General features: G+C 64.3%; 1 protein-coding gene across 3 annotated transcripts in view; it reads right to left on the reverse strand.

The window, feature by feature from the left end:
* Positions 1–425: 425 nt before the first annotated feature.
* MEGF6 (multiple EGF like domains 6) overlaps positions 426–23,075 on the reverse strand; it is a 90,342-nt gene continuing 67,692 nt past the window's right edge. For all 3 annotated transcript variants that reach the window (XM_019757124.3, XM_019757126.3, XM_019757125.3), the window contains 33 exons: positions 21,869–21,994; positions 20,859–20,981; positions 19,504–19,626; positions 19,018–19,155; positions 18,377–18,496; positions 17,879–18,001; positions 17,116–17,286; positions 16,616–16,747; positions 15,726–15,854; positions 13,916–14,044; positions 13,080–13,214; positions 12,869–13,003; positions 10,381–10,506; positions 9,660–9,791; positions 9,456–9,584; positions 9,178–9,309; positions 8,490–8,618; positions 8,265–8,393; positions 7,854–7,982; positions 7,407–7,535; positions 6,969–7,097; positions 6,576–6,704; positions 6,321–6,449; positions 6,001–6,132; positions 5,734–5,862; positions 5,053–5,181; positions 3,821–3,949; positions 3,554–3,682; positions 3,162–3,290; positions 2,928–3,056; positions 2,210–2,338; positions 877–924; positions 426–638 (listed from right to left, as the gene is read on the reverse strand). In XM_019757124.3, the coding sequence (XP_019612683.3) occupies positions 574–638; positions 877–924; positions 2,210–2,338; positions 2,928–3,056; positions 3,162–3,290; positions 3,554–3,682; positions 3,821–3,949; positions 5,053–5,181; positions 5,734–5,862; positions 6,001–6,132; positions 6,321–6,449; positions 6,576–6,704; positions 6,969–7,097; positions 7,407–7,535; positions 7,854–7,982; positions 8,265–8,393; positions 8,490–8,618; positions 9,178–9,309; positions 9,456–9,584; positions 9,660–9,791; positions 10,381–10,506; positions 12,869–13,003; positions 13,080–13,214; positions 13,916–14,044; positions 15,726–15,854; positions 16,616–16,747; positions 17,116–17,286; positions 17,879–18,001; positions 18,377–18,496; positions 19,018–19,155; positions 19,504–19,626; positions 20,859–20,981; positions 21,869–21,994 (4,154 nt within the window). In that variant the 3' untranslated portion in view covers positions 426–573. The remainder of the gene's footprint in view (positions 639–876; positions 925–2,209; positions 2,339–2,927; positions 3,057–3,161; positions 3,291–3,553; positions 3,683–3,820; positions 3,950–5,052; positions 5,182–5,733; positions 5,863–6,000; positions 6,133–6,320; positions 6,450–6,575; positions 6,705–6,968; positions 7,098–7,406; positions 7,536–7,853; positions 7,983–8,264; positions 8,394–8,489; positions 8,619–9,177; positions 9,310–9,455; positions 9,585–9,659; positions 9,792–10,380; positions 10,507–12,868; positions 13,004–13,079; positions 13,215–13,915; positions 14,045–15,725; positions 15,855–16,615; positions 16,748–17,115; positions 17,287–17,878; positions 18,002–18,376; positions 18,497–19,017; positions 19,156–19,503; positions 19,627–20,858; positions 20,982–21,868; positions 21,995–23,075) is intronic.

Here is a 23,075-nt window from a genome sequence, read left to right on the forward strand (position 1 = left end):
TACTGGATTTCACAAGGTACCAGAGCCCACCGCCTGGAGGCCCCTCGGGGCCCCGCAGTCCTGAGTCAGGGCTTCCTGGGACAGGGCAGGACACAGCCTTCCAGCACCCAGGGGTGCAGCGGGCACGTCCAGCTGCACATAAATACCATCACATAAATACAGCTGGGCGACACTTCCAGGTAAACAGGCTGAGCTGCAGCAGTCCCAGGGCCTAGCACCAAAGAACCCGCTCGGAGGGCAGGGCCCCACGCCGGCACCTGCACCCACACCTGCCCTCAGTCCCGACCCAGCGGCCCAAAGGGCCGGGCGTCCTCAGCACAGGCGGCCAGTGTGGCTGTACGACCCAAGCCATCCACTCATCTGAGCTCTGTGCAGCTGTGCCCAGTGGGGTCTCCCTCCTCGAGGCCAGACGATCCTTGCAGAGCGAGCGGCTGTGCAGCTGTCCACAGCCCTTGGAGGCAAGGGTTGGGCGAGAGTCCTGGCCCACGGGCATCTCTCCTTAGTTGTCACCAAAGCCCCTGAGTCCCTTTGGCGGCACCCAGGAGGTGGGCCCCGGCAGGGGCTGCCTCTGAGCTAGTGCCGCTCTGCCCTGCTGCGTAGCCCGGGTGCTGGTCTGTGAGGGGTTGTGTGTGAGGCCGCTGCAGGCACAGGAGGAAGCGTGTCAGCTCCAGGCAGGGGGTAAATTCACGCAGCTCCTCCTGTCTCCCGGACCCTCCTCCCAGCTTCCCCCGGCCTCATCTCCAAGGTCCAGATTCAGGAAGACCTGCTGCTCTGCAGGGCTCGGATTCTAATAGTGCTCGAGCCTCATCCCTCCTCTGGCCTCAGTCTGTTGGTGACGGACCAGTGATGCCACCAAATGCCACCCAGCCCCCTTACCTGGGCCCAGGGCTGGGGATGGGATCTCGGAGAGCTGGGGGGGCCCACCTGAAGGCAGACAGACACACTCATGCTAGTGCCTCACCCTTGGGTGAGCAACAGTAATGGGGAACACAGGCCTGCAGGGACCCCACACTCCTATGCAAATGGTGGCGCCTCTCCCTCCCCAAAGGAGAGCTCCCAGCCCTGCCTTGTGCAGGCAGCATGGAGGGTTGGGAGGTGGGACTTTGGGCTGGATGGGTAAGGGCTCCACTCCAGGCCAAACCGGATCCGCTCCAGGGCAGGGGGCGAGGCCCTGCCTGTCAGTCTTCCTCCCTGGCCTCAGGCAGGCAGCATCCCCTCAAACCTCAAGGCTGCCCAGGGCGGGCCTAGGGACTGTGATGCAGTACCAGATCTGACCACTAGGTGCCGCCATGGCTGGCATTTCGTCCTGAGCACCAGCTCTGCAAGGCTGGTGCCAGCTCTCTGGCCTGCCCCAATGCGGGAGACGAGCCCTTCTCACAGCTCTGTAGCTCTGAACAGTTTTGGGTCAGGACTGCTTTGGTGAGGCTCAAAAAGATACATGCATACACAATATCAAGCCCGTGTTTGGGATCCCCAAGCCAAGGACTTCAGTCTGGAATCTGCTCACAGCCTGGCTCCCCCTTCACCTGGTCTGCAGGGCCTGCCCGGCACAGACCCCAGGCCAGCCCCCCACCTCCCTCCATAGACGACATTTCAGTGTGCACACATCCCTTCCCAACACCAGACTGGGGAGGGGGAGCATGCGTACCCCCACAGCCTCAGGGGACTGAGGCCAAGGTACCATCACTGCACCTTGCCAAACCATCTGCGAGTGCAAGCGGGCACACGTGTGTGAAGGCATGCACGCTGGAGGGCACGTGTGTACAGGCATACATGTGATAGAGCACACGTGTGTGCAGACATGCACGCTGGAACACACGGTGCACCGCTGTGCCCTGGGCATGCAGGGCGGGGGTGGGGTGGGGTGGTGGGCTGGGTCAGCCCACCCACAGTGGGTCACCCAGCCCTGCTCATAGGGTCCCATCTGCAGTTAAAGCCCGCCCTTGCCTATCTGGGGCTAGAGGCAGTGGGGCTGCTTCGGGCTGGCAGCATGCCGAGCCCTGCCCCATGGGCTGGTGGCTGGAGGGTTACACTGTGCCCATCAGAAGCCATGTGCATGGACACCATGCTACCGCGTCGGGACGGCCATGTGCTCGCCACTAGCCTGGCCTAGCCAACTCTGTGTGGGGGGGGAGGGACAGGGACTCGGCCAGGGGTGGGGCTGGGGCATATTGTCCCCCCCGCCATTCTCCCCAGGAGTCTGGCTCACCTTGCTGGCACATGGGCCCTGTGTAGCCATCCACGCAGAGGCACTGCCCACTGACTGGGTCGCAGGTGGCCCCACCCCCACAGACACAGGGCAGAGCACAGCCGGGCCCGAAAAAGCCCACTCTGCAGTCTGCAGGAGGGAGGGGAGAAGAGACAGGCCTGAGTGCCATCTGCGTCTGCTCAAGCCAGGGAACCCCAGGCCTTCAGGTCGTGCGGGAACAAAAACCTCAAGCCTCAGTTTCCCTGCCCTGTGAGTTGTCACATGGGAAAGCACCAGCCACTGGGATCCTGCCCAGAATCACAGCCCCGTGTTCCTGCCCAGCCCCGGGACTGGCAAAGGGGGGCCTGAGGGTCAGGAATGCAGCCCCAGGGTCATGTGTGCAACCACAGAGAACAGCCTCCCCCCAGCCCCACCCATGTTGGCAGCTCAGGAAGGTCTCCTTCCCACCTAATGGGGGCCTCTTCATATGACCGCGGCCTCCACCCCAGGGACTCTGTGGGTGGCCTGAGAACAGGGCACAGCCCTGACAACACAAGCAGGAGCTCCATGCTGGGACCCCTCCAAGCAGCTGCCCCCCTACAGGGGGGTGGGATAGGCACAGCAGGGCACCGCGCCCAGACGGGGTCATGGCACAGGTGGGGCTCAACTAATGCAATCAATATTTTCCACTGATGGAGACCCGCAACTGTGCCCCCCACCAGTGGGACCCCAGACTTACCAAGGTCACAGGTGGTCCCCATGCGCCCTGGGGGGCAAAGGCAGTGGCCAGTGACAGGGTCACAGGGTGCGCCACCCTGGCAGTCACACCGCTGGCGGCAGCCCTCTCCGAATGAGCCTGGCTCACACCCTGGTTGGGGGCAGTGGTTTCAGCGTCTCCTTCTGTCCCACACCAGGACTATTTGCGACTGGGGTGAAGGGGTCAGGTGGGAGCACGTAGATGAGGCGTACTCACCCCTCTCGCAGAACTGGCCATGGAAGCCAGCAGGGCAGAGACACTGGCCGCTGACGGGGTGGCAAGGGGCTCCATGCTGACACTTGCACGCCCCCTGGCAGCCAGCCCCATGGAAACCAGGGGGACAGGCTGAGGGAGACTGGGTTAGAGATCCTGCCTCAGTTTACCCAAGCAAAGGACTGGGTTCAGGGGCCTGGGCGCCCCCTTCCTCCCACCCAGGCCTGGCTCTCCCGTCACTGAGTCCCAGCCAGGACTCAGGCGAGAGCCTCACTGGTTCCAGTATGACCCCCAGGGTAAGCTGGGGTCAGGCCTTATCTCATAGGCCCCCATGAGCCCAGGTCAACCCAGATCTGCCTTGGACGCTGGGGCAAGGTCCCCACCCCGTGACTCACAGTGCTCGCAGGCCTGGCCGTAGAAGCCAGGGTCACAATGGCAGGCGCCCGTGGCAGGCTCACAGGTGCCGTTATTGTGGCAAGAGCACTCCAGGAGGCAGGCGGCTCCGTAGCGCCCGGCAGGGCAGGCTGCAGACAGCCAGCACGTCAGTCTCCCGCTGCGGAAGTCAGTCTCCCCCTCGGGCACTAGCCTGATTCAGGGCACCCGGGAGCCGACCCTCCAGCCCTCACGGAGACGTGGCTCTCCCAGCCAGCCTGGACACTCACCCAGCTCACAGTGCAGCCCTGTCCAGCCCAGGCCACAGGAGCAGCTGCCGGTGGCAGCATGGCACAGGCCTCCGTTTTTGCAGGAGCACACGTGCTCACAGTTCATGCCAAACCGATTCTGGGGACAGCCTGGGGACAGAAGCCAGGGGCTGCTCAGAGCTCTGGCCCAGGGCTGGACATGCTCTGGGACACGTCCCCACCAGTTCTGACATTCATTCAACAAACACTTCCTGGGACCTCTCGGGGCCAGTCTCTGCCTTCTGAGCACATGTGTGCCAGGGAGAAACACCAACTGAGTACTGCCCATTCATCCATCCTCTCAATAGGCAAAGGACAGGCCTGAGTCAGGGCTGAGGGTATGTCGAGGTAAAGGGGCCAGGGCCCTCCAAGGGCTTCGAGAGCTTGCCCAGCCAACGGGAGGGGTCAGGGAAGCCTTCCTGGAGGTGGCGGCACTCTGCACAGGTTCATTCTCGGGGCTGAGAGGAGGCCAGGCAGGCAAACTCCAGAGCGCCCCTATTCATAGTCTGAATGACCCATGGCTGCCGTCCTTCCCTGGGGATGAGGACATGGCCTGGCTAAAGCCAGGTCCTGGGGTTTCTGACCCTTGCTGCCACAGGCTGAGAAACAGCAGGTGTTGCCCATCTATGAGAACGATGGGGAGGGCAAAAGCCTCAGACCTACCAGGGGGGCCGGGCTAAGGGGCTGTGGGTGTGGCCATGGGGGCAGCATGTGAACTCCACGAATGTCCCCAAGGCCATCCATTTCTGCAGCAACGCCTGCGCTCTGGGCCTCCCTGCACCAGGGTCCCCACCCCTGGGCCAGCAGAGAGGCCAGAAGAACCCTGTTCCAAAGGGACATCAGTCAGGTGGCTGGTTCTGTCCGCAAAGAAAACAGCCACCCAGGCGAGGGGGGCTCTGGGTTGGACACTGCTCAGCCTCTACTGGCCGCAGGGATATGGACAAGTCACCTGACGGCCTGAATCAGGGGCCAAAATCAAGGCAAGGAGTAGGGTGGCGTTGGATGGCCCGCTGACCAGAGCAGGGCACTGCTGTCCACACAGACAAGGCCCTCACTTCTTAGCCCGAGGGACCGTTGGTGGGGGGGTGGGGATTCATAGAGGCCGCGGGAGTGAATGTGCCAGGGGACCCACCGCTCAGCACCACCGGCCGGCACCCGTGGCCGATGAGGTGATGCCTGGAAGTGCCCAAGGCAGCAGGCGAACCCCCACTCACCGTGCTCACAGTGGCTGCCAGTCCTCCCTGGGGGGCAGGCGCAGGTGCCGGTCACAGGGTCACAGGTTGCCCCCTGCCCACATCTGCACACATGCACACAACTGGGGCCGAAGCGGCCCTGTGGACAGGCTGGCGGGAGGAAATGGGAGGGTGGCTGCTCTGGCTGGACCCCCTTCCACCTGCCATGGTGGGACAGGGCAGGGTGGACAGGATGAAGCGGGGGTCTCCCGAGTCTGGCAGACAGGGCAGAGACTGCCTGCCCCCCAGCTTCCAGCAGATCTGGCATTTCCTCTCCCCCCAGCCTCTACTGAGGGCTAGGCCGGCTCTGCAGCTGCAGTGACTCACCGGGGTCGCCACCCCATCCCCTGCAGCCCAGCCAGCACCCCAGACAAGTGGAAAGTCCCCACATGACTCAGGGAAAGGTCTTGTCCTCAGCAGGATGTCCGCAGGCCTTTGCACCGCAGAGCTCCCCCTGCTGGCGGGCATCACCCTCGTCAGGGACACAGCACACAGCTGGGAGGAGCGGGCCTGCAGGGCACCTCCCAGCTTAGCTCAGTCTGGGACCAGCGGGAAGCCTAGAGAGGCGGGCAGTCTGGGGACTGTCCTCCTGGCAGAATGGGTGGTGGGGCGCCGCCCACAGAGGAGCAGGGAGGAGCCACCCGCCCTCACCCAGCTACTCACTGAGGCTGCAGTCTGTCCCCAGGAAGCCAGCGGGGCAGTGGCAGTTCCCCGCGGCCGCGTCACAGGAGCCCCCGTTGAGACATCCACACAACTGCTCACAACCAGGCCCAAAGCGCCCAGGGGGGCACCCTGCAGGGGGAGGAGAGGCCAGCTGCCAGGGGCCGGGGACTGAGTCTGCCCCCCAGTGCAGGGCCTGGCATTCCCCCCCCCACCCTAAATGAGGGCCTTCCTGAGGGTGGCCCCACAGGTGGCCCAGGCAGCACTCACGTTGCCGGCAGCCGGTGCCGTGGTAGCCAGGAGCACACATACAGGCCCCCGAGGCAGGGTGGCAGGCCTGGTTCCCGCTGGGACACTGGCACTTCTGCCGACAGCTGTCCCCAAAGGTGCCAGGTGGGCAGGCTGGGGTGCAGGCAGAGGGGTCAGTCCTGGCCCACCCTGAAACAGGTGCCTCCCGAGTTGCCCCCATGGCCCCCTTGGCATGAGGTTTTGAGGCACAGCTCAGAGGAACATGCAATCTGAGCTTCAGGCCACATCAGGAGGGGCTGAGCCACCCACTGCCCCAGGGCCCACCCTGCTTGGTCACCTACCCTGCTCACAGCCAGGCCCAGTAAAGCCTGGGGGACAGCGACACTCCCCAGTGACGTGGTGGCAGGCAGTACCAGGTGGGCACTGGCAGCGCTGGGTGCAGGCCTCTCCAAACCAGCCATGGGGGCAGGCTGCAGGAAGGCACAGGCCGGGATGGGAGGAGCCTGGGGCCAGCGCAGGCCCCAAGGGCTCACGGAGTAAAGGACCCACCCCCACCGGCCAGTGGGCTCCCAGTGCTGGCAGAGCTGGGGGCTCACCATTATTACAGAGTAAACCCCTCCATCCTGGGGGGCAGAGGCAGGCCCCGGTGACATGGTGGCAGGTGGCTCCCCGCCGGCAGGCACAGCGCTCCTTGCAGTGAGCCCCAAATGTGCCCTCGGCACAGGCTGCAGGACGAGACAGCGGGAGGGCTGAGTCCCCAGAGGCTGGGCTGGGGCCAAACATACCCCACCTCCCTCTGGTGGGCTTCCTGGGCTGAGGCCCTCCCGCTGGGGACCCTGGGGAGCTCAGACAGCAGCCCCAACCCCTATGTACCAACTGACCACCTTGCTGAGGCCCCCACACTCTGGAGTGGGGCTAAGTCCACTCATTGTTGGCCCAAAGGGGCCCTTTGGGCCTCCCTGCACCTGCCCCCAACCGGTCCTACTCACGGCTCTGGCACTTGTCACCGGTCCAGCCAGTCAGGCAGAGGCAGTGGCCCGTGTGCCGGTCACAGAGACCACCGTTTAGACAACTGCAGCTGTGTTGGCAGCCGGCTCCGAAGTGACCTGGGAGGCACTCTGCAGGGCGGGAAGAGGATGGGGTCCCATTTCCCAGGAATAAGTCCCAGGACCCAGGAGACCCTGCCTGACCCGTGCTTCCTGCACCCAGAGCCTCGGATCCCGTGTCCTCAGGAAGGACAGGGAGGGTGCTGGTCACTCCGCAGGCTTGAAGCCACACCCCAGGATGCTATTCCCGCCTCCCCCCAACCAGGGAGCCACCTCTGACCACAGATGGAGGGGCCTGGACCGCGGCCCATTGGCGTGCCAGCCCTGCCTCGCACAAAACCCCCTGGGGCCTCCTCTCTGCCCCGCCAGCCCGGTGCTCACCCTTCTCACAGGCCAGGCCGGTCCAGCCCTCTGGACAGGTGCAGTGGCCTGAGACAGCGTCACAGGAGCCCCCATGCTGGCAGAGGCAGGAATGCTGACAGTTCCCTCCATACAGACCCTCGGGGCAGGCTGGGGGACAGAGAGGGGAGCACCGTGCAGCACCGGCAGCCAGCCCCACATGGGCCTGGACCCCTCCCCAACCCAGGAGGACCCCCCCACCAGTCGTGGGGGGCTCAGCACTGAAGGCTATGACCCTGGGTCCTAAGCGCCCGCCTTCCTTCCCTCTCCCAGGTACTAGGTGCCCCGTGGGGGCGCAGGCCCAGCCCTTCCTGCCCACCCCGTCCAGGTGAGCCCTGCTGTGCAGCCAGCTTCCCACTCCCACATGACCCTGCTCAGCGGGTGAGAAGCAGCACAACACCTGGCCCCAGACTGCTGGGCGGGGCTTACCCTGCAGGCAGGTGGGGCCGGTCCAGCCAGGGCCACAGTGGCACTGGCCGTGGACTGGGTCACAGGAGGCCCCATTGAAGCAGGAGCAGGTCTGGCTGCAATTGTGCCCATAGGTGAGGGCTGGGCAGGCTATAGGAGAGAGGGCGGTCAGGCGTCTGGGGAGACGGACCTGGGAAGGGCTGCAGTAGATCTGCGGCCCCCAGGTCACTGTGGCCACTCTGTCCTACCTGTGGCCTGGGTGTCCCTTGGGGTGGCCACAGATAGGGACCAACATGCCTGCCTCATGGGCAAAGCAGTGTTCCCAAGGTGGCCACCTGGCAGCTTTGTTCAGCCAGGACAAAGCCCAGGAGCGAGCCTGGCACAGTGAACCACAGCCTCCCCAGCACCCAGGGCTGACAGGGCCTCACGCACTCTGGGCACAGCGGGGTCCCCGGCGGCCGGCAGGGCAGAGGCAGGTGCCGCTCACGGCATCACAGGGGGTCCCGGCGGCACAGTCACAGGCTCCATAGCAGTCCAATCCAAAGAAGCCAGCCGGGCAGGCTGTAGGCGGGGGGCGGGGATGGGGAGCCGACCTGGGTCACCAGGCCCCGCCCACACACCTGCCCCCCCGCCCCGGCCTGCCACTCCCTGGCTCACCAAGCTCGCAGAAGGTGCCCCTCCAGCCAGCCGGACAGGTGCAGGCCCCGCTGACGTGGTCACAGGCTGCCCCATGCTCACACTGGCACTGCTGCCCACAGCCCGGCCCGAAGTGGCCCTGGGGACACCCTGAGACACACGGGCCCGGCCCACCATCAGCTGGGGGCAGTGAGCCTGACCCAGTCCTGCCCAGGGCCTCTGCCATCCCAGCAGTGGCCGGAGACCGAGGGGAGGGGACTGGCTCCCTGCCTCAGGGGTGCTGGGCTCAGCCACAGGACTCTGCCCCCATCCCTGCCCAGGTGTGACCTCTGGGAATTCCTATAGGAGGACATGCTCCAGGCCCAGCCCGTACCCACCAACCCAGCCGCTGGGGCACACACTGAATGGCACAGCCCTCGGCCCTCAGCAGCCACCCTCCTCCCTTCTCCAGATGCCAGGTGCCCGTGGGTGTGGCAGGCCCCTCCTCCCCCTGCCTGCTGCTCCAGGGACCTACTGTTGGGCCAGGTGGTGGAAGGGTGGGGCCAGAGCCCACACTGGGAGGAGGAGCTGGGTGAGTTCAGGTGAGGAGGCCACTTCCTTGTCTGGGGACGGGGGCAGGGCTAGAGCCCCTAGCACTTGTATGCACGTGTGCATGTGTGCCCCTGTGGCACACACAGGGGGCATGGCTGTGAGCTGGGTCGGGACTCACGCTGCTCGCACCGGGGGCCCACGTAGCCAGCCTCGCACAGGCACAGGCCGCTGCCAGCATCACAGCTCCCATGGCCTGCGCTGCAGTTGCAGGTGTGGCTGCAGTCAGGTCCCCAGTGCCCGCTGTCACAGGCTGCAACACAGCCCTGTCATCCTGGGCAGGCCTGGCAGAGCTCACGGGCAGCATAGCCAGGCCGGGGGTCGGGGCCTCCTGCCAGCCCCCAAGGTCCCGAGTGGCAGCTTCTCCAGGGGGATGGATGCTGGACAAGGGCCACCTACCTCTCTGGCAGCTGCGGCCGGTCCACCCAGGGGCACAAGTGCAACGTCCAGTCACTGGGTGGCAGAGCCCATCGTTGGCACAGGAGCACCTCATGTGGCAGCCCAGCCCAAACCAGCCAGCTGGGCACACTGCAGAGGAAGGAGGGTGAGCAGTGGGGCCAGGGACCACAGGCAGGGGCGGAGGTCGGGCGGCACAGCACTCACCGTCCTGGCAGCGGCTGCCCGTGTAGCCGGGGTGGCAGCGGCAGGCCCCGGTCTCAGGTTCACAGGCACCATCGTGCTCGCACGCAGGGCAGATCTCCTGGCAGCCGAGCCCCCAGCGGCCCTCGGGACAATCTAGTCCCCCACGGCCAGTCAGTCTCCCAGGGTCCTGCTGGGCCTGTCTGGCACAGCACCGAGCCCCGTGCCCAGCAGTGGGAACCGCTGCTCCCATCTGAACCAGCCCAGGGGAGGCAGAGGGGCAGGTCTGAGGAGCTCCCGGCCTCTCCTCGGGCTGCAGTGTGCCACCCCCGGAAGAGGAGTCCCTGGCCCAGGACGGCTCAAAAGGCACAACGTGGGACCCATCAGAGGGGCCAAGGGACCCCCATGCAGTAAAAAGTCACCCTAGAGGGTAAAGCTCAGGCAGGGAAGGGCTGGGGGCTCTGCTGGCCAACCTGTCCCCATGGCCGACAGGTTCCTGGCCCTCTCTAAGGGCACGGCCAGCCAGGGCAGGGGCAGACCCCCATGCCCAGACCCAAGGGTGGCTCAGCAAGGGCTCTTGCAACTGCTATGGACAGACCTCGGGTCTGCAGGACCCCAGGGCTGGTCAGGGCTCCCAGGCACAGCCCAGGACTGGGTTCCCCAAACATGGCCCAGGGTCGGGGCCACACCCAGAGTCGTGCAACACAGGGACGTGAGGGGACCAGAGAACATGCCTGCCACTCACCTGCCCCACAGTCATCCCCAGTCCTTCCAGGTGGGCACAGGCACTGCCCCGTGACCCTGTTGCAGGGGGCCCCCCTACAGGAGCAGGAGCTCGAGCAGTTCACACCAAATGTCCCCGCTGGGCACTCTGCAGAAGGGGGTAGGAGGGGCCTCAGCCATCCCCACAGAGCTGCCCTTCTCCCTCAGGGATCCGCCCACTCACCCCTGCCCTCGTGGGGATGCTGGACACAGCCGGGTCCCATGGGTGACCGGGAAAGTCACAGGAGTGGACAGGGGACGGGGGATACGGGGCAGAGTGGAAGGGGCCGTGGGGGAGAATGGTGAGGGGTGGCCTGGAGGACACAGCCAGGCAGGGCCTGGGGTGGGGCAGGCCAGAGCTGCCAGTCAGGGAGGCTGAGGCTGTGTCAGGCAAGCGGCACCCTAAAGAGTGCCCAGGAATGGGTGGCAGGGCCAGCTCCCCCCTCCCTCCTGCCTCCTGGATCTACCTGGGAACCCTCTGCTGTGTCGCCCCTCCATGTTGCCCCCTACCACTGAGGAGTGAGAGGGTCCTGGGAAAGAGTGGCCCTGGCGGCCTCGGCAGTGGCAAGGCTTCAGGGAAGACTGTGGGTGCCCTGAGCCCCAGCCTGCCCCCCATGAGGGCCTTGCAGAGCCTCTTCCACACGCCCCACACCTGCCCTGACTGGGGGTGACCCAGATAGTGGAAGGCGCCTCCCTGCCCTGGTGCCACGCGGCCCACTCTGATGCTGCTGGAAGGTGTGCACAGCATGTGGAAAGGGTGGCTGCGGCCAACGGTCCACGCCCACACAATCAGCCTGCTGATCACAACACCCCTCGCAGGGCTGACAGCTAGGATGTGCCCTGCCTGGGCTGGGGTGGGCGGAGTCCCAGGCCTGGGGCCTCCCAGGGCCCCGATGGGGGCTCAGGGACAGAGGACACACCCCAGCAAACCTTGTAATGACGGCCCATCCCGAGGGCACCCACCCTCATCCCACCATGGGGCACAGGCACAGCACAAGTGCACATGCTAGATGACGAGGCACAGCTCACACGCATGCAGTGTGCACACGGCACCCACACTGTGTGGGCCAGGGAGAGGCCTGGCAGTGCAGGCTGAAGCCGTCCCACCAGGCCGCAGGAGCCCCCTCTCCGCTAATTGGGGGCAGACGCGTGTTTGGAGCGGTAATATTTTCCAGACCTAACAACAGTGGGGGGGGCCCATCGTTCCTATAAAAATATGTGTGTCATTTCCTGTAGCTCATCCTTAGGGCACTAGAGGCTTTTAAAGAAAAAAGGAAAAGAAAGAATAAAGCCAGCAGGGAAAGGCTGCAGTGAAGCCCTTCCAAGTCTCAGAACACAAGCCGCTGGCATGAGGCTGGGGGTGGTGACGTGCACGTGTGCATGTGTGCTCGTGCGTGTGAGTGGGGGTGGGGCACAGGAGTCAGGGGACAGCGCCAGCCGGCCAGTCTGGCTCACTGAGCACCTGTGGTGCTTTCACAGACGGGGCTGCTGAAGGTGGTCAGGACCACAGAGCTCTGCGGAGACCAGGGGGTCCCAGCTGGGTTCTGAGCCCCACACGCCCCTCCTGTACGAACAGGACCAAGCGCCCTCAGCAGCGTCATCTCTGGGGTCCCCAGGACCACCCCATGGGGAGAGCTGGCCTAAGTGCAAACAGACCCCTCAGCTCGGGCTAGGCTGAGCCCCCAGGTCCCTCCTTGTTTCCCAGAGGGGATGGGAAGCTAGGTGGCAGCTCTGAGGGGATGGGCCTAAAGTTGGGGGTAGCTCAAGCCAGCTGCCCCCTGGCTATAGTCATGCAGTTACACCACAGCCCCCACTCCAGGCCCTGTCCACCAGGGACCGATGGGTGTGGACGGTGTGTGTGCTGTGTGCCAAGGGAGGTCCAAACCTGCCAGCAGCCACAGCAGCCCAATACTCTCACCGAGGGCTTTTTCCCCCTCTGACCACGACATGCAAATGAGGGGCCGCCAGGCCTCCAGTCTCACCCACGGCTCTGTGCCCATTCACACCACCCCGGGCCTCAGCATCCATGGGGTTCCATCACCACCCACACCCCGGCTGGCACCTCTGGCCCAGACTCTGCTCCCAGCCGGCAACCCCACGAGCAGCTGCCTCTGGCTGGTGGGCGTAGGCCGCCAGGAAGGAGCTCCTGCACCCCAGCTTCAGGACAAGCATGCTCAGTATGTCCTGGGAGGATGAGTGAGTGAGTGAATGATTTTGGAGAGGCATCGAGCGTGTTCTGGGCCAGGCCCTGGCCACACACACTAGCTCCTGCCCAGGCAGCCCTCACAGGGGCACAGGGACAGGCAGACCAGCACGACGAGAACAGGGACATGGCAGGTAAAGGTGTCGACCTGGGCCAGGCAGCCTGCAGGGCTGACTCAGCCTCCAGCTCACCGTACTTCTGGTGCCCAGCGCCCAGCTCAGGTCCGATGGCCCGCACCCCACCCAGCCACCAGGGGCCAGCCACTCACCTTGGTCACAATCCTTCCCTCGGTAGCCAGCAGGACACTGCTTCCCACACTCGCCACTGACAGGGTCACAGGCCAAGCCCGCGGGACAGACACATGCCTGCCGACACCCCGGCCCGAAAAAGCCAGGCTCACACTCTGCAGGGGGTGAGGAGAGAGGGGCCTGCGGGGTTCAGCCGGCCCCAGGGGCAACCCCCCATCCCCCCACACTCACCGTCCTGGCACCGCTCGCCCCTGAAGCCCGCCTTGCAGGAACAGCTGCCATCCCTCCTGTCACACGCCCACGTGTTCCGCTGCTCGCACCTGCATTCCTCAGAGCAACCTGGCCCGAACGCCCACGGCGGGCAGGCTGCACCCACAAAACCATGAGGAGCCTGCCGTCTGCACGCACCAGCACCCCCCCTCCCAGTCCCAGGGTTTCAGCCCGTTTACTGGGCTGTGTCCCTGGGACCTGGCACAGAGGGGGCACTCCCTGCCCCAGCCAGAGAACCAAGCCACTGCACCCATTCTATACACAAGAAACAGGGTCTCAGTGAAGTTCACGAGTTCGCCCTGGGTCACCCCACTTCCAGCTAGGACACTCTTGGGGTCCCAGTGTTCTCTCTTCTGAACAGTCCTTTTACAGATTGTGTAAAGAGCTGCTGGGACGAAGCCCCTCATTCACCCGTCCCTGTCTCCCCTCCCCGGGTGTCTGTGGCCCAGGGAGGGGTGACCCCACTGGGGACTCAGGACTTGACCTTGCCTCCCGGAAACTCCAAAGGCCAAGATGAGACCCGTGCCCCAGGAGCTTCTGAGAGAGGCCTGCCATCTCCCTGATTTGAGCTAGGGACTGCCCACCCAGACGCCCCAGAAGCCGTTGGCGGTCCAGAGGATGTGGCCTTGAGACCCCAGACCTGGAGAAGACCCCACATCCCAGCCGGGGGACCTCACTGAGCCCCTGTGTCCTCATCTGCCAATGGTGAACAAACCCAAGCTGGACTGGGGACCAGAAGGCACGGTATCAGTGCTCGGCCCCTCGGCCCCGGGCAGCCAGCGGGCAGTGGGACTTACCCAGGTGGCATAAGCGGCCGTAGAGCCCTGGGTCACAGAAGCAGGCTCCATAGAGGCGGTGGCAGCGGCCCTGGTTGTTACAGTTACACTTCTTGTGGCAATATTTGCCATAGAAACCCTTGGGGCAGCCTGGGGGAAAGTGGGGCCTCGTGAGTGCCCACCGGGCATGGCCCCCATGCCCAAGGAGACCTTCTGGGGGGCTGCAGTGCCCAGCACGTGAGCCAGCAGTGGCCTGGGCCATCGGGGCATGGCCAGAGGGTTCGGGGCCCACCAGCAGCCTGAGGACCCAGCATCCCACACAGGCAAGGAGCCAGGGGATGGGTGAGGCACCATGAGGTCAGGACAGCCATGAGATGAGCCCATGGACGTGGCCAACAGCCCTGGCTGGCCTGTCCTCCCCAAGGTCTATGGCCTGGATGGTGGCCAGAGCGGGAAACCAAGCACATTGTCCGGCACACACGTGGCATGTGCACAAAGACCTCATCCCAACCTCCTGTATCGGACCCACATCTATAACGTCCTGACTTCTGTCCCTCGGTGGTCCCTAGCCTGACCTCCGGACCTCAACAAGGGAAGGACACACAGCTCCAGCTGGCCAGGGTCCTGGGCCCCAGCTCAGGGGCCGTCCTGCCTACGGAAGGCTTACAGGGGGCTAGATGGTGACCCCGAGATATGCCCGTGTCCTAATCCCCAGGATCTCCAGGTAGGACCACGGATTACCTAAGCCGGCCGAAATCCAACAGGTGTCCTTAGAAGAGAAAGGAGAGGGAGGATGGAGATGGGAAGACGGAGCAGGGACTGGAGGGACCACAAACTCAGGGACACCTAGAGTCTAGGGAATGAACTCAGGGGTCGAAGAGCCCTCCCGCCCCTGAAAACTAGGCTGCCAGGCCTCTCCTGGGACTAACCTCAAGCTCACCTGCATAGTACATGTTACCCACAGGACCCCAACTGAGAACCACGTCTCCAGGAAGCCACATGACATCACAAGCAGAAGCACTAAAATGCAGACCCTTTACCTGCCTGGAGTCCTTGGGGTCCACTCAGGGCCCGTCACACAGGCAGCTTCTAACAGGCAGTGGATTTCTCAGCCCTCAGCAGAACAGAAAGGGAAGGTTGGAAGGGAAGAAAGGCAGGGAGGCTGACAGAGCCAAGGCCGAGCAGAGGGAGGAGGAGGAGAGCCCTCACAGCTGCCCAAGACTTTGAAACCTGCCCCTCGGACCTCATGGGCCACCCCCAGGCACTGTGGATGGGGCCTAGGGATTGCTAGCATCCACTTGCTAAAGCAGGAAGTTCTCGATACATTAGGTACTTCTCTAGCAAGAGAGGCAGAATTTTAAAGGTCTGAAGGCTTAAAGATGAAGCATTAGTCACCTGAGAAAGTTATCTATGTGGACTCTCCAATTCCTCCAGAAATGTTGACACTTCCAAGTTAGAAAGGACATACTGTCATTCCATGTGGCCATGGGCCCAGGTGTGATCCCTTCAGCAAATCCCACCCAGCTACCATATAGCTCTACTTGAATGCTTCCAGGAATGAGGAGCTCACTACCTATCAAGGAAACCCATTCCAAAAGTGCTATTCTTCTCTCAAGTCCTCACCATCTGCTATCAGTTAGGTCCCAGGAAAACTAGCAAACAATGAAAAATCAATGTTTCTCTTAAGAAACGGCCTCATCCATGTTGTTAGTTTCCCCACTCCTGTGGAAGGAAGAAGACTAGGAGAAAGCTGGGAGGGGAGCTCAGACGTGGTGCCTCCCACTCCCATCCACCCCAGGGACAATCCCAGGCACAGAGGGACTGCACCCACCATCCTCACAGTGAGCTCCACTGACACCTGGAGGGCAGCGGCAGGCCCCTGTCACAGGGTCGCAGGTCCCACCATTCTGACAGCTGCAGGAAGAGCTGCAGTTCTTCCCAAAGGTGTCTGAAGGACAAGCTGCAGGGGGTGACAGGGAAGCAGAAGGCCACGGGCCTCAGAAGGACTCGGGGCCCAGAAGCCCCTCTAGGGACACTAAGACACCCTCCTGAGGTTTAAACCACCCAGTTCAAAAGCAATGGCCCAGAGCAACAAGCATGGCACTCGTGGTCCACGTCACTGCCCATACTCAGGAGAGACATCACCAATCGATTGCCGCATCCTCTCCCGCTGAATTCCAACACATCCACCCTCCCCACCAGGACTTGCAACAGGCAGACCCTCAGAGACAGTCACTACAGCCCTGAAACCAGGTCATCCCCGGTCTGGGGTCGTTGGGCAGGGAGTGGCGCAGGCTCTAGATCGAGGCTGGGAGAGCAGTTTTCAAATGTACTCTAGCTACCAACGTGCTGTGGGGCCTGGGGAAGCCGCTGCTCCCACTGGAACACGGCATGACTGGTCCACCCACCAGCTCTTCATCAGACCCTTCACTGTCTCAGTTGTCAGCTTGTCACGGGGCCCCCGTCGACTATAACATCTCTGAGGGGCAGACCACTGGCCCTGCTAGCTCCCTCCCCGCACCTAGGTTGGTGCCTGGCACAGAGCAGGCAGAGGTAGATACTGAATGAATGAGTGAGTGAACGAGAGAATGGATGGATCCACGTGGACCGCCCTGCCCAGGGCTGGTGAGGACCAACCTGGATGGGCTGCCCATGGGTCCTGGGGCTCTCAGGCCCCGTCTCCATCGCCCCCCCCACCAAACCCCAGCACAGCAGCCTCACTCTCGTTGCAGACGAGCCCGGTCCAGCCTGCAGGGCAGTCGCAGCCGTCCAGGCCCGGGAGGCAGGCGCCTCCATTCCTGCAGTCAGCACAGGTCAGGCTGCAGTCTGGGCCGAAGGAGTCATCCAGGCAGACTGGGGGCAGATGGAGACGGGCCTCAGATCCCCCTAGCTCAAGGGCGCAGGCATCGGCTCTGGCCCTTAGGCCCGAGAAGGGGGCACCAGGGACGTCCTCTGCCCATGAAAGACCCCAATGGGTGAGGCGGATGGTGGGAGCCAGATGCCAGGGCCTGGAAGGGCCCCAGCTGGGGAGCCTGGCACCCGGTCCAGCCCAGGCTCAGGCCCGGACACACTGTGCAAACTGCGCAAGAGGCTGGACACTCAGCCTTGGTCAGACGAGGCCTTTGCAGGGATCCTTCCTCAAGCCCCAAACCTAAGGGTGGCCCGAGGGGACACCGGCTGCCTCCCTGGGAGCAGCAGCCTGGGCTGGCACTGCCTCTCACCAAACTTCTCCGCCAGCATGTGTTCGCCCCGGGCCTCCGCCTCTTCCTCCTCGGCGCCCATGTAGTCGTCCTGGAAGAGGTGGGGCACCTGGTCCCGCAGCACCGAGACGTGTGGGAGGGGCCGCACGAAGGGCAGCTGGCCGTCCAGGTCCACCTCGGCCACCTCCAGGGCTGGGCAGCACACAAAGGCCCCTTAGCCCCGGCTGCCCACCTGGCCTCGGGATGACTCCCCTGGCCCTCGGTGCCCGAGCCAGCTCAGGGCCTGAGCCCCACCCCAGGGCCCCCACTTACAGCCCCCCAGTGCCCCTCCTTGCCCTGGTCTTCAGTGGGGGGAGCGGGTCCCAGCTGCTCTCCTGTCTCTACTTCTCTGGACAGACAAGGCTCCGGGTCTTGGGGACTGACCTGTGTCACATCTGTCCCAGCTCCAGCCTAGCTCCCACCCTGGCTCTAGGGCCCCTGAACATGGAGGGGGACACGGGGGCAGGATTGCTCTCTGCTCCTCTGGACAGTCTTCTGTCCTGAGATGATGTCCCTTCTCTCACCTGGGCTGACCAGAAGCTGGACGACCGAGACCTGAGTGACACTCTGCCCCGCGGAAACACCTGTCTGACCAGGCCCAGGCCCCCACCCTGCTGCCCCTGGCCTGTCCCACAGCAGGAGGCTGGGCTAATGTGAGACCCAGCCAGCCAGGAAGCTGGGTGCCAAGAAGGCAGTGGGCACGGCGCTCCGGGAAGGAGTCCGGTGGTGACAGGTGGCGACTCACGGGTACAGCCCCTGCGGTCCTCGTCCAGCCGGAAGCCAGCCTCGCAGGAGCACTGGAAGGAGCCGGCCAGGTTGGTGCAGTGGTGCTCACAGCCGCCTCGGCTGGACGCGCACTCGTCCACATCTGTGGGCAAACCCGGGCGGCTGGGGCCAGTCCTGCAGAGCTCGGGGGCTCGGGAGGCCCCTACTGTCCAGCTCTGCCTGCTGGACTGAGGGCCAGTGGCCATGCTCACTGGGTGATGCCCCTGCCGCAGCCCACAGTCAGAGTGACAGTAGACGCGTGGCCTGAGGGAGGCCAGGCTGGGAGCAGCCAGGGGTGCCAGCCCCATCCCGTGAGAGACCAGTGACCACAGGCTGGAGAGCAAGCGGGCAGATCCGGACAGCCCTTCAGACAGCAGGGGCTCAGCCAACACCCAGAGCACAGGGCAGGGCCAGAGCCAGCCCCAGGCCCTTTCTTAGGGTCACCCCACTCCTCTGCTGCCCCGCTGTCCCCACTCACCCTCACACCCGCAGCCATCAGGGCTGAGCTGGTAGCCGGCATAGCAGCTGCACTCGTACCCACCAGGGCTGTTGGTGCAGACCTGCTGGCAGCATGGTGAGTCGGCACAGTCGTCAACGTCTGAGGGCACACACAGGAGCCCGCTGGCACCCAGGCACAGCCCACGTGCACACCCCGCCCACACCCGCCACTGCACGCACTCCCACACACCATCCACAGGCCCCCACATTTGGTCTTAGTCCTGCAGACACAGACACCCACAGGACACACGTCACAGCCCCAGGGCCACCCCACCTGCTGTGAGGGCCAGACTGGAGGTGGGGGTGGGGAGCCCATCTTGGAGGCAGGGTCTCCTTGTGGGGGGAGGACCCCCACACACCACAGCATGTGGGACATTTAACTGACTGAGCTGAGCAGGAGGAAAGGACGCCGATGGGGCCACTGTGGGGGGGGATGCTCAGGGGGTCACCATGCTGCCTGCCACCAGGGCCCACCCTCCGACCGCCCCCTGGCTTGGGGCAGAGAGCGTTGGGTGTGACAGGAGAGAGCTTCTGTGTCATGGCGTCAAACCAGTCTGCAGACTTGGGCAGCTGTGAGCCCCAGGGTTGGGGCGTGGGGCGTCTGGAAGGAGCCGCTCGCACCCACACACGTCTTCTGGTCCTCGTGCAGCTCGTAGCCCCCGGGGCAGGTGCACAACGGCCCCCCGCTGCTGTGGCTGCAGCCGTGGGAGCAGCCGCCATTGTTCGCCTCGCAGCTGTTCACAATCTCCATCTCAATCCCTGAGACGAGACCCGCCACCAGGGACGTGGGACAGGGTCTGGGGTGCCACCGGCCACTGGGCGTGGTCCTCCCCGACCCAGCAGCCAGCCTGGGGCCCCCAGTCCCACTTCGCTAGGAAACAGGCAGCACGGGGCTCCTGGGCCAGGAGGCTCTGGAAGCCGCTGCCGTCCTGTCCTCCGAGGGCCCACCCGCATCCCCCACACCCATCACTGCCCTTGATTGACAAGGAAGTCCTGGCCCTCGGCCAAAGCAAGCTGGCAGCCCATGGGGGCCTGGGAGCCACGTTGTGGCCCCCAGACACCTCCACGCCCTGGGGTGCCCATGCCCACCGCCCACTGTCCACTCACTGTAGCACTGCCGGCCATCGGCCCCCAGTTCGAAGCCTGTGAAGCACACACACTTAAAGGACCCGTGAGTGTTGAGGCAGCTGTGGGCACACTGGGCCATCCCCGTGGCACATTCGTCCACATCTGGATGGGAGAGGTCAAGAGGAAGAGCTCTAGGCTGCTGGCCTGGGAGAGGCACCCCCAGGGGTGATGCCTTAGCGTGGAGGGGACCCCACTGGGGCCGGGGTTCATGCCCCCAGTGCCAGGAGAGGGCCCACCGCATGCCCTCTCCCGCCTTCCCATTCTGTGGCCCCAGGACGAGGGCCGGCCCCTCTGAGCATCGGTATTTTCATCAACAAGCTTCCAGTGCAGAAGCACACTCCCTCCCAGCAGGGACAGCACAGCTACAAGTTGACTCTGGCAGCAAGGGCTCCACCTGTCTGAGCCCATGGTCCCTGGCTGTGCCCTCTCCAATCCCACTGGGCCTGGCCCAGGAGGGGCCTTTTCGCTCCTGCCTCTGGAGCCAGAGGGAGAAAGTGCCCGGCAGCTGACACTGGCATGCGGTTATCAGCACTGGCCATCAGGATTGGGTCCCAGTGTCCCCACCACAGCTTTGGTCACGCCGCCTGATTCCCTGGGATGAAGCTGACACTCAGCCCTGTCTCCCGCTGTGCCTGCCAAGCCACCTGCATGCAGAGTGACATTGGACAGGATTCCTGGGTTGGTGATGCGTGGAGCTGTGGGGCTTCCACACCTGCAGCCTGTCCCGCAGATGGCCACCTGGCAAGACACACACAGACCCCTCCCCAGGCTGCTCCTGCAGAGCTGTGTGTAACAGGGAGGAGTGGGGACATGCCAATGTCCTGCCAGGGGGTGGCTCACCAACCCGGCCCAGCGCCCAGCGGAGGCCCCTGCAGCCGGGGATGTGGGCACGTGGTCCAGAAAGCGGCCCCTGCTGGGATCTGGGTGACTGACCATGGACACCAACCACCACAGAGACAACATGTGAGATGTCACCCAGGCTCAGGGTCACGCTTCTTCCCCTTTTCTCTCCCTTATCTCTTTTGTTTCCCTAACAAGCAGGTCTTGCTTGGGTGATATCAGAAATATTTAAAAGTGAAACACAGCTAAAGTCTCCCACTTGCTGCTGCTGCCGAAATCAGGCTCTGCCTGGAAGCAGCCCCTCGAGTGTGTTCCGGCCCCTCCTCCCAGCCCCAGGCCCCCAGCAGCCCAGATGAGCGCGGGCCACCCCAGGCCAGGCCTGTTCCCACAAGGCCAAGTGCAGTAGACGCAGCAAGGCAGGCCCAGTGGGACCTGGGCCCCTCCTCAGCCGACCCTGGGGGGGGGGGCACCAGGGCACAGGGAGGCCGTCTTACCTTCGCAGGCCTTGCGGTCCGCGGCTAGCCGATAGCCCACATGGCACTCACAGTGGGCAAGCCCCCGGAGCGCCTGGCATGTGTGCATGCAGCCGCCATTCCGGTCTGCACATGGGTTTCTCCCTGCAGGCATGGGACCGGAGGGAAGAGAGTAGGGGGGGAGGTGGGGAACCCTGGCAGATTCAGGGCACCTGGCCTCTTGTGAGGCTCCACCTGGCGCTCTCGCCCCTCCCTCCATATCCAGTCTGACAGTGGAGCAGTGGGTCTCCCTCCTCCCAGATGTGGGCGCCCCGGAGACACCCCTGAGAACAGAGCAGGGTGCCAGCCTATTCCTCCCCAGACTCTCCTTGGTGGAGCCAGGTGCCAGTAGCTCCCCCAGCCCTGGGACCCTGTGCCACTATGCACCCACTGCTGGCCTGGCCCCTCAGACCCACCATACTCAGTCTTGGCCTGGGACCCACGAGGCCAGCCTGGGGGTGGAGGGCGTATCTCAGCACCTGCTCCACCCCACCCCTCATCTTCATGTCTCAGGGGGACCCCTGAGCCTACTCCACCCTCTTCATCAGCAAAGCCCTTCCTTCCCTGACAGGCAGCCCAAGACCCAAGGGCAAAGTGCCAGATGGAGCTTGGCCTGCCTCCCCCACCGAGGGCCAGGACGTGGGCCCCACATTCCCCGCTGAGCCCAGGGTGCGTCTCAGAACGAAGGACCACACAGGACGCCCCTGTCCTGAGCTTCCTGCCCCCACAGAGGTGTGATTCCAGAGCACAGCCTAAGGAGCTTCCTCCCTGACGCCCGCCAAGAGCCTGGCGATGCCCGCCGCCCCTCAGCAGCCCCGGGGGCCCCGCCTCCCTTGAGCACCCTTGCAGCCCCAGCAGCCAAGCAGGGAGGTGCCTACTGCCTCTGTCCCTGGCCCAGGCTCAGGCTACAGGACTCCTGGGCAGGTCTGTGGGTGCGTGGAGCATGGGAGTCCCAGCCCCGTGCCCCCTCCTGAGGGCTGGTGCACACTCACGGACGCAGCGCTTGCCATCCTCCTGCAGCTGGAACTCAGGCCGGCACTGGCAGCGGTGCTGGGTCACTGTGAGCTGGACACAGTCGTGCTGGCAGCCACCGTTGCCCATGGCACAGGAGTTGATGGCTGGGACATGGAGAGGAGCCCATATCAACACAGGAGGGTGGCACGACCGAGGGGCTCCATGGAACAGAGGCTGGCACGTGACCAGTGCTTGCAGGAAGCCTCCAGGACCATCCAGGACCCCCAGGGCCACTCAGAGCCTCTCCTCCTTTCCATTTCTGTCCCAGAAATAGGGGCTTCAAAGGGTGACAATGTTCCTATATGGTTCCCAGGCCTGGCTTTGCTTCTCAGGCCTCACACAGGGGATGCAGGACCAGAGTCCATCTCTGGATGCCCTGCCCAACCTGCCCCAGGACTGGACGTACAGGCGCTGCAGAGCAGACAGCCCCTCTGTGGAGGCCGGATGCCACCCAGCACAGAATGCAAAACACCAGGGCCCCGCTGAGAACCAGGGTGTCCAGGGCTCAGAGGCTGAGCAGGCTGAGAGGCTCCCTGGAGGAGGCAGCAGGCCAGCAAGGGGTGGTGGGGCCCAGACATTCCACTATCTTGGTCGGCAGGCCAGGGCAGAGGCTCCTGACGGACCAGTACAGCTCCTGTCCACCCCAGACCGGGCCCCACCCCACACCTGACCTCACACAGGCCCCACTCTAACCAGAGGCCATAGGGACAGCACTGGGTGAGGCCACAGAGCCAGGGACCTACGTCCCAGTCCCAGGACAGCGGCCCAGACCTTCACACTCAGGTGCCTACAGGGCAAGGCTCTGCCAGGTCAGGCTGGCCAAGTGGGTGCCCATGTACTGAGTGGATGGGCAGGGCCGTGCCCGGGTGGGAGGTACTGAACAAGGCTGGGTGCCCAGGGTGGGCGATGAGCTCCTGGCAGCCCCATCCAGTCTCTGGCAGTGGCCTCGTGGTTAGGGAGCAGTCAGCCCAGTGCTCTGGAGTAAACCTGAGTCCCATTATTAAAACACTGGGACTGCCGGGAAGCAGGGCTTCACCCGAGATGCCACCTGTGCTGTCATCACAGACTCTGGGGGCTGCCGGCCTCGGGGTGAGTTTGGGAGGGAGGCCACTGGTTATTTTGCATATGTCACCAAAGCAGGAGAGCAGGAGCTGGGGCCAGCAGAGCTGGGCACAGCCGTGGCAT

Source organism: Rhinolophus sinicus, chromosome 14 (assembly GCF_057876585.1).
Source record: "Rhinolophus sinicus isolate RSI-liver-muscle chromosome 14, RSI-T2T, whole genome shotgun sequence".
Classification (NCBI taxonomy): domain Eukaryota; kingdom Metazoa; phylum Chordata; class Mammalia; order Chiroptera; family Rhinolophidae; genus Rhinolophus; species Rhinolophus sinicus.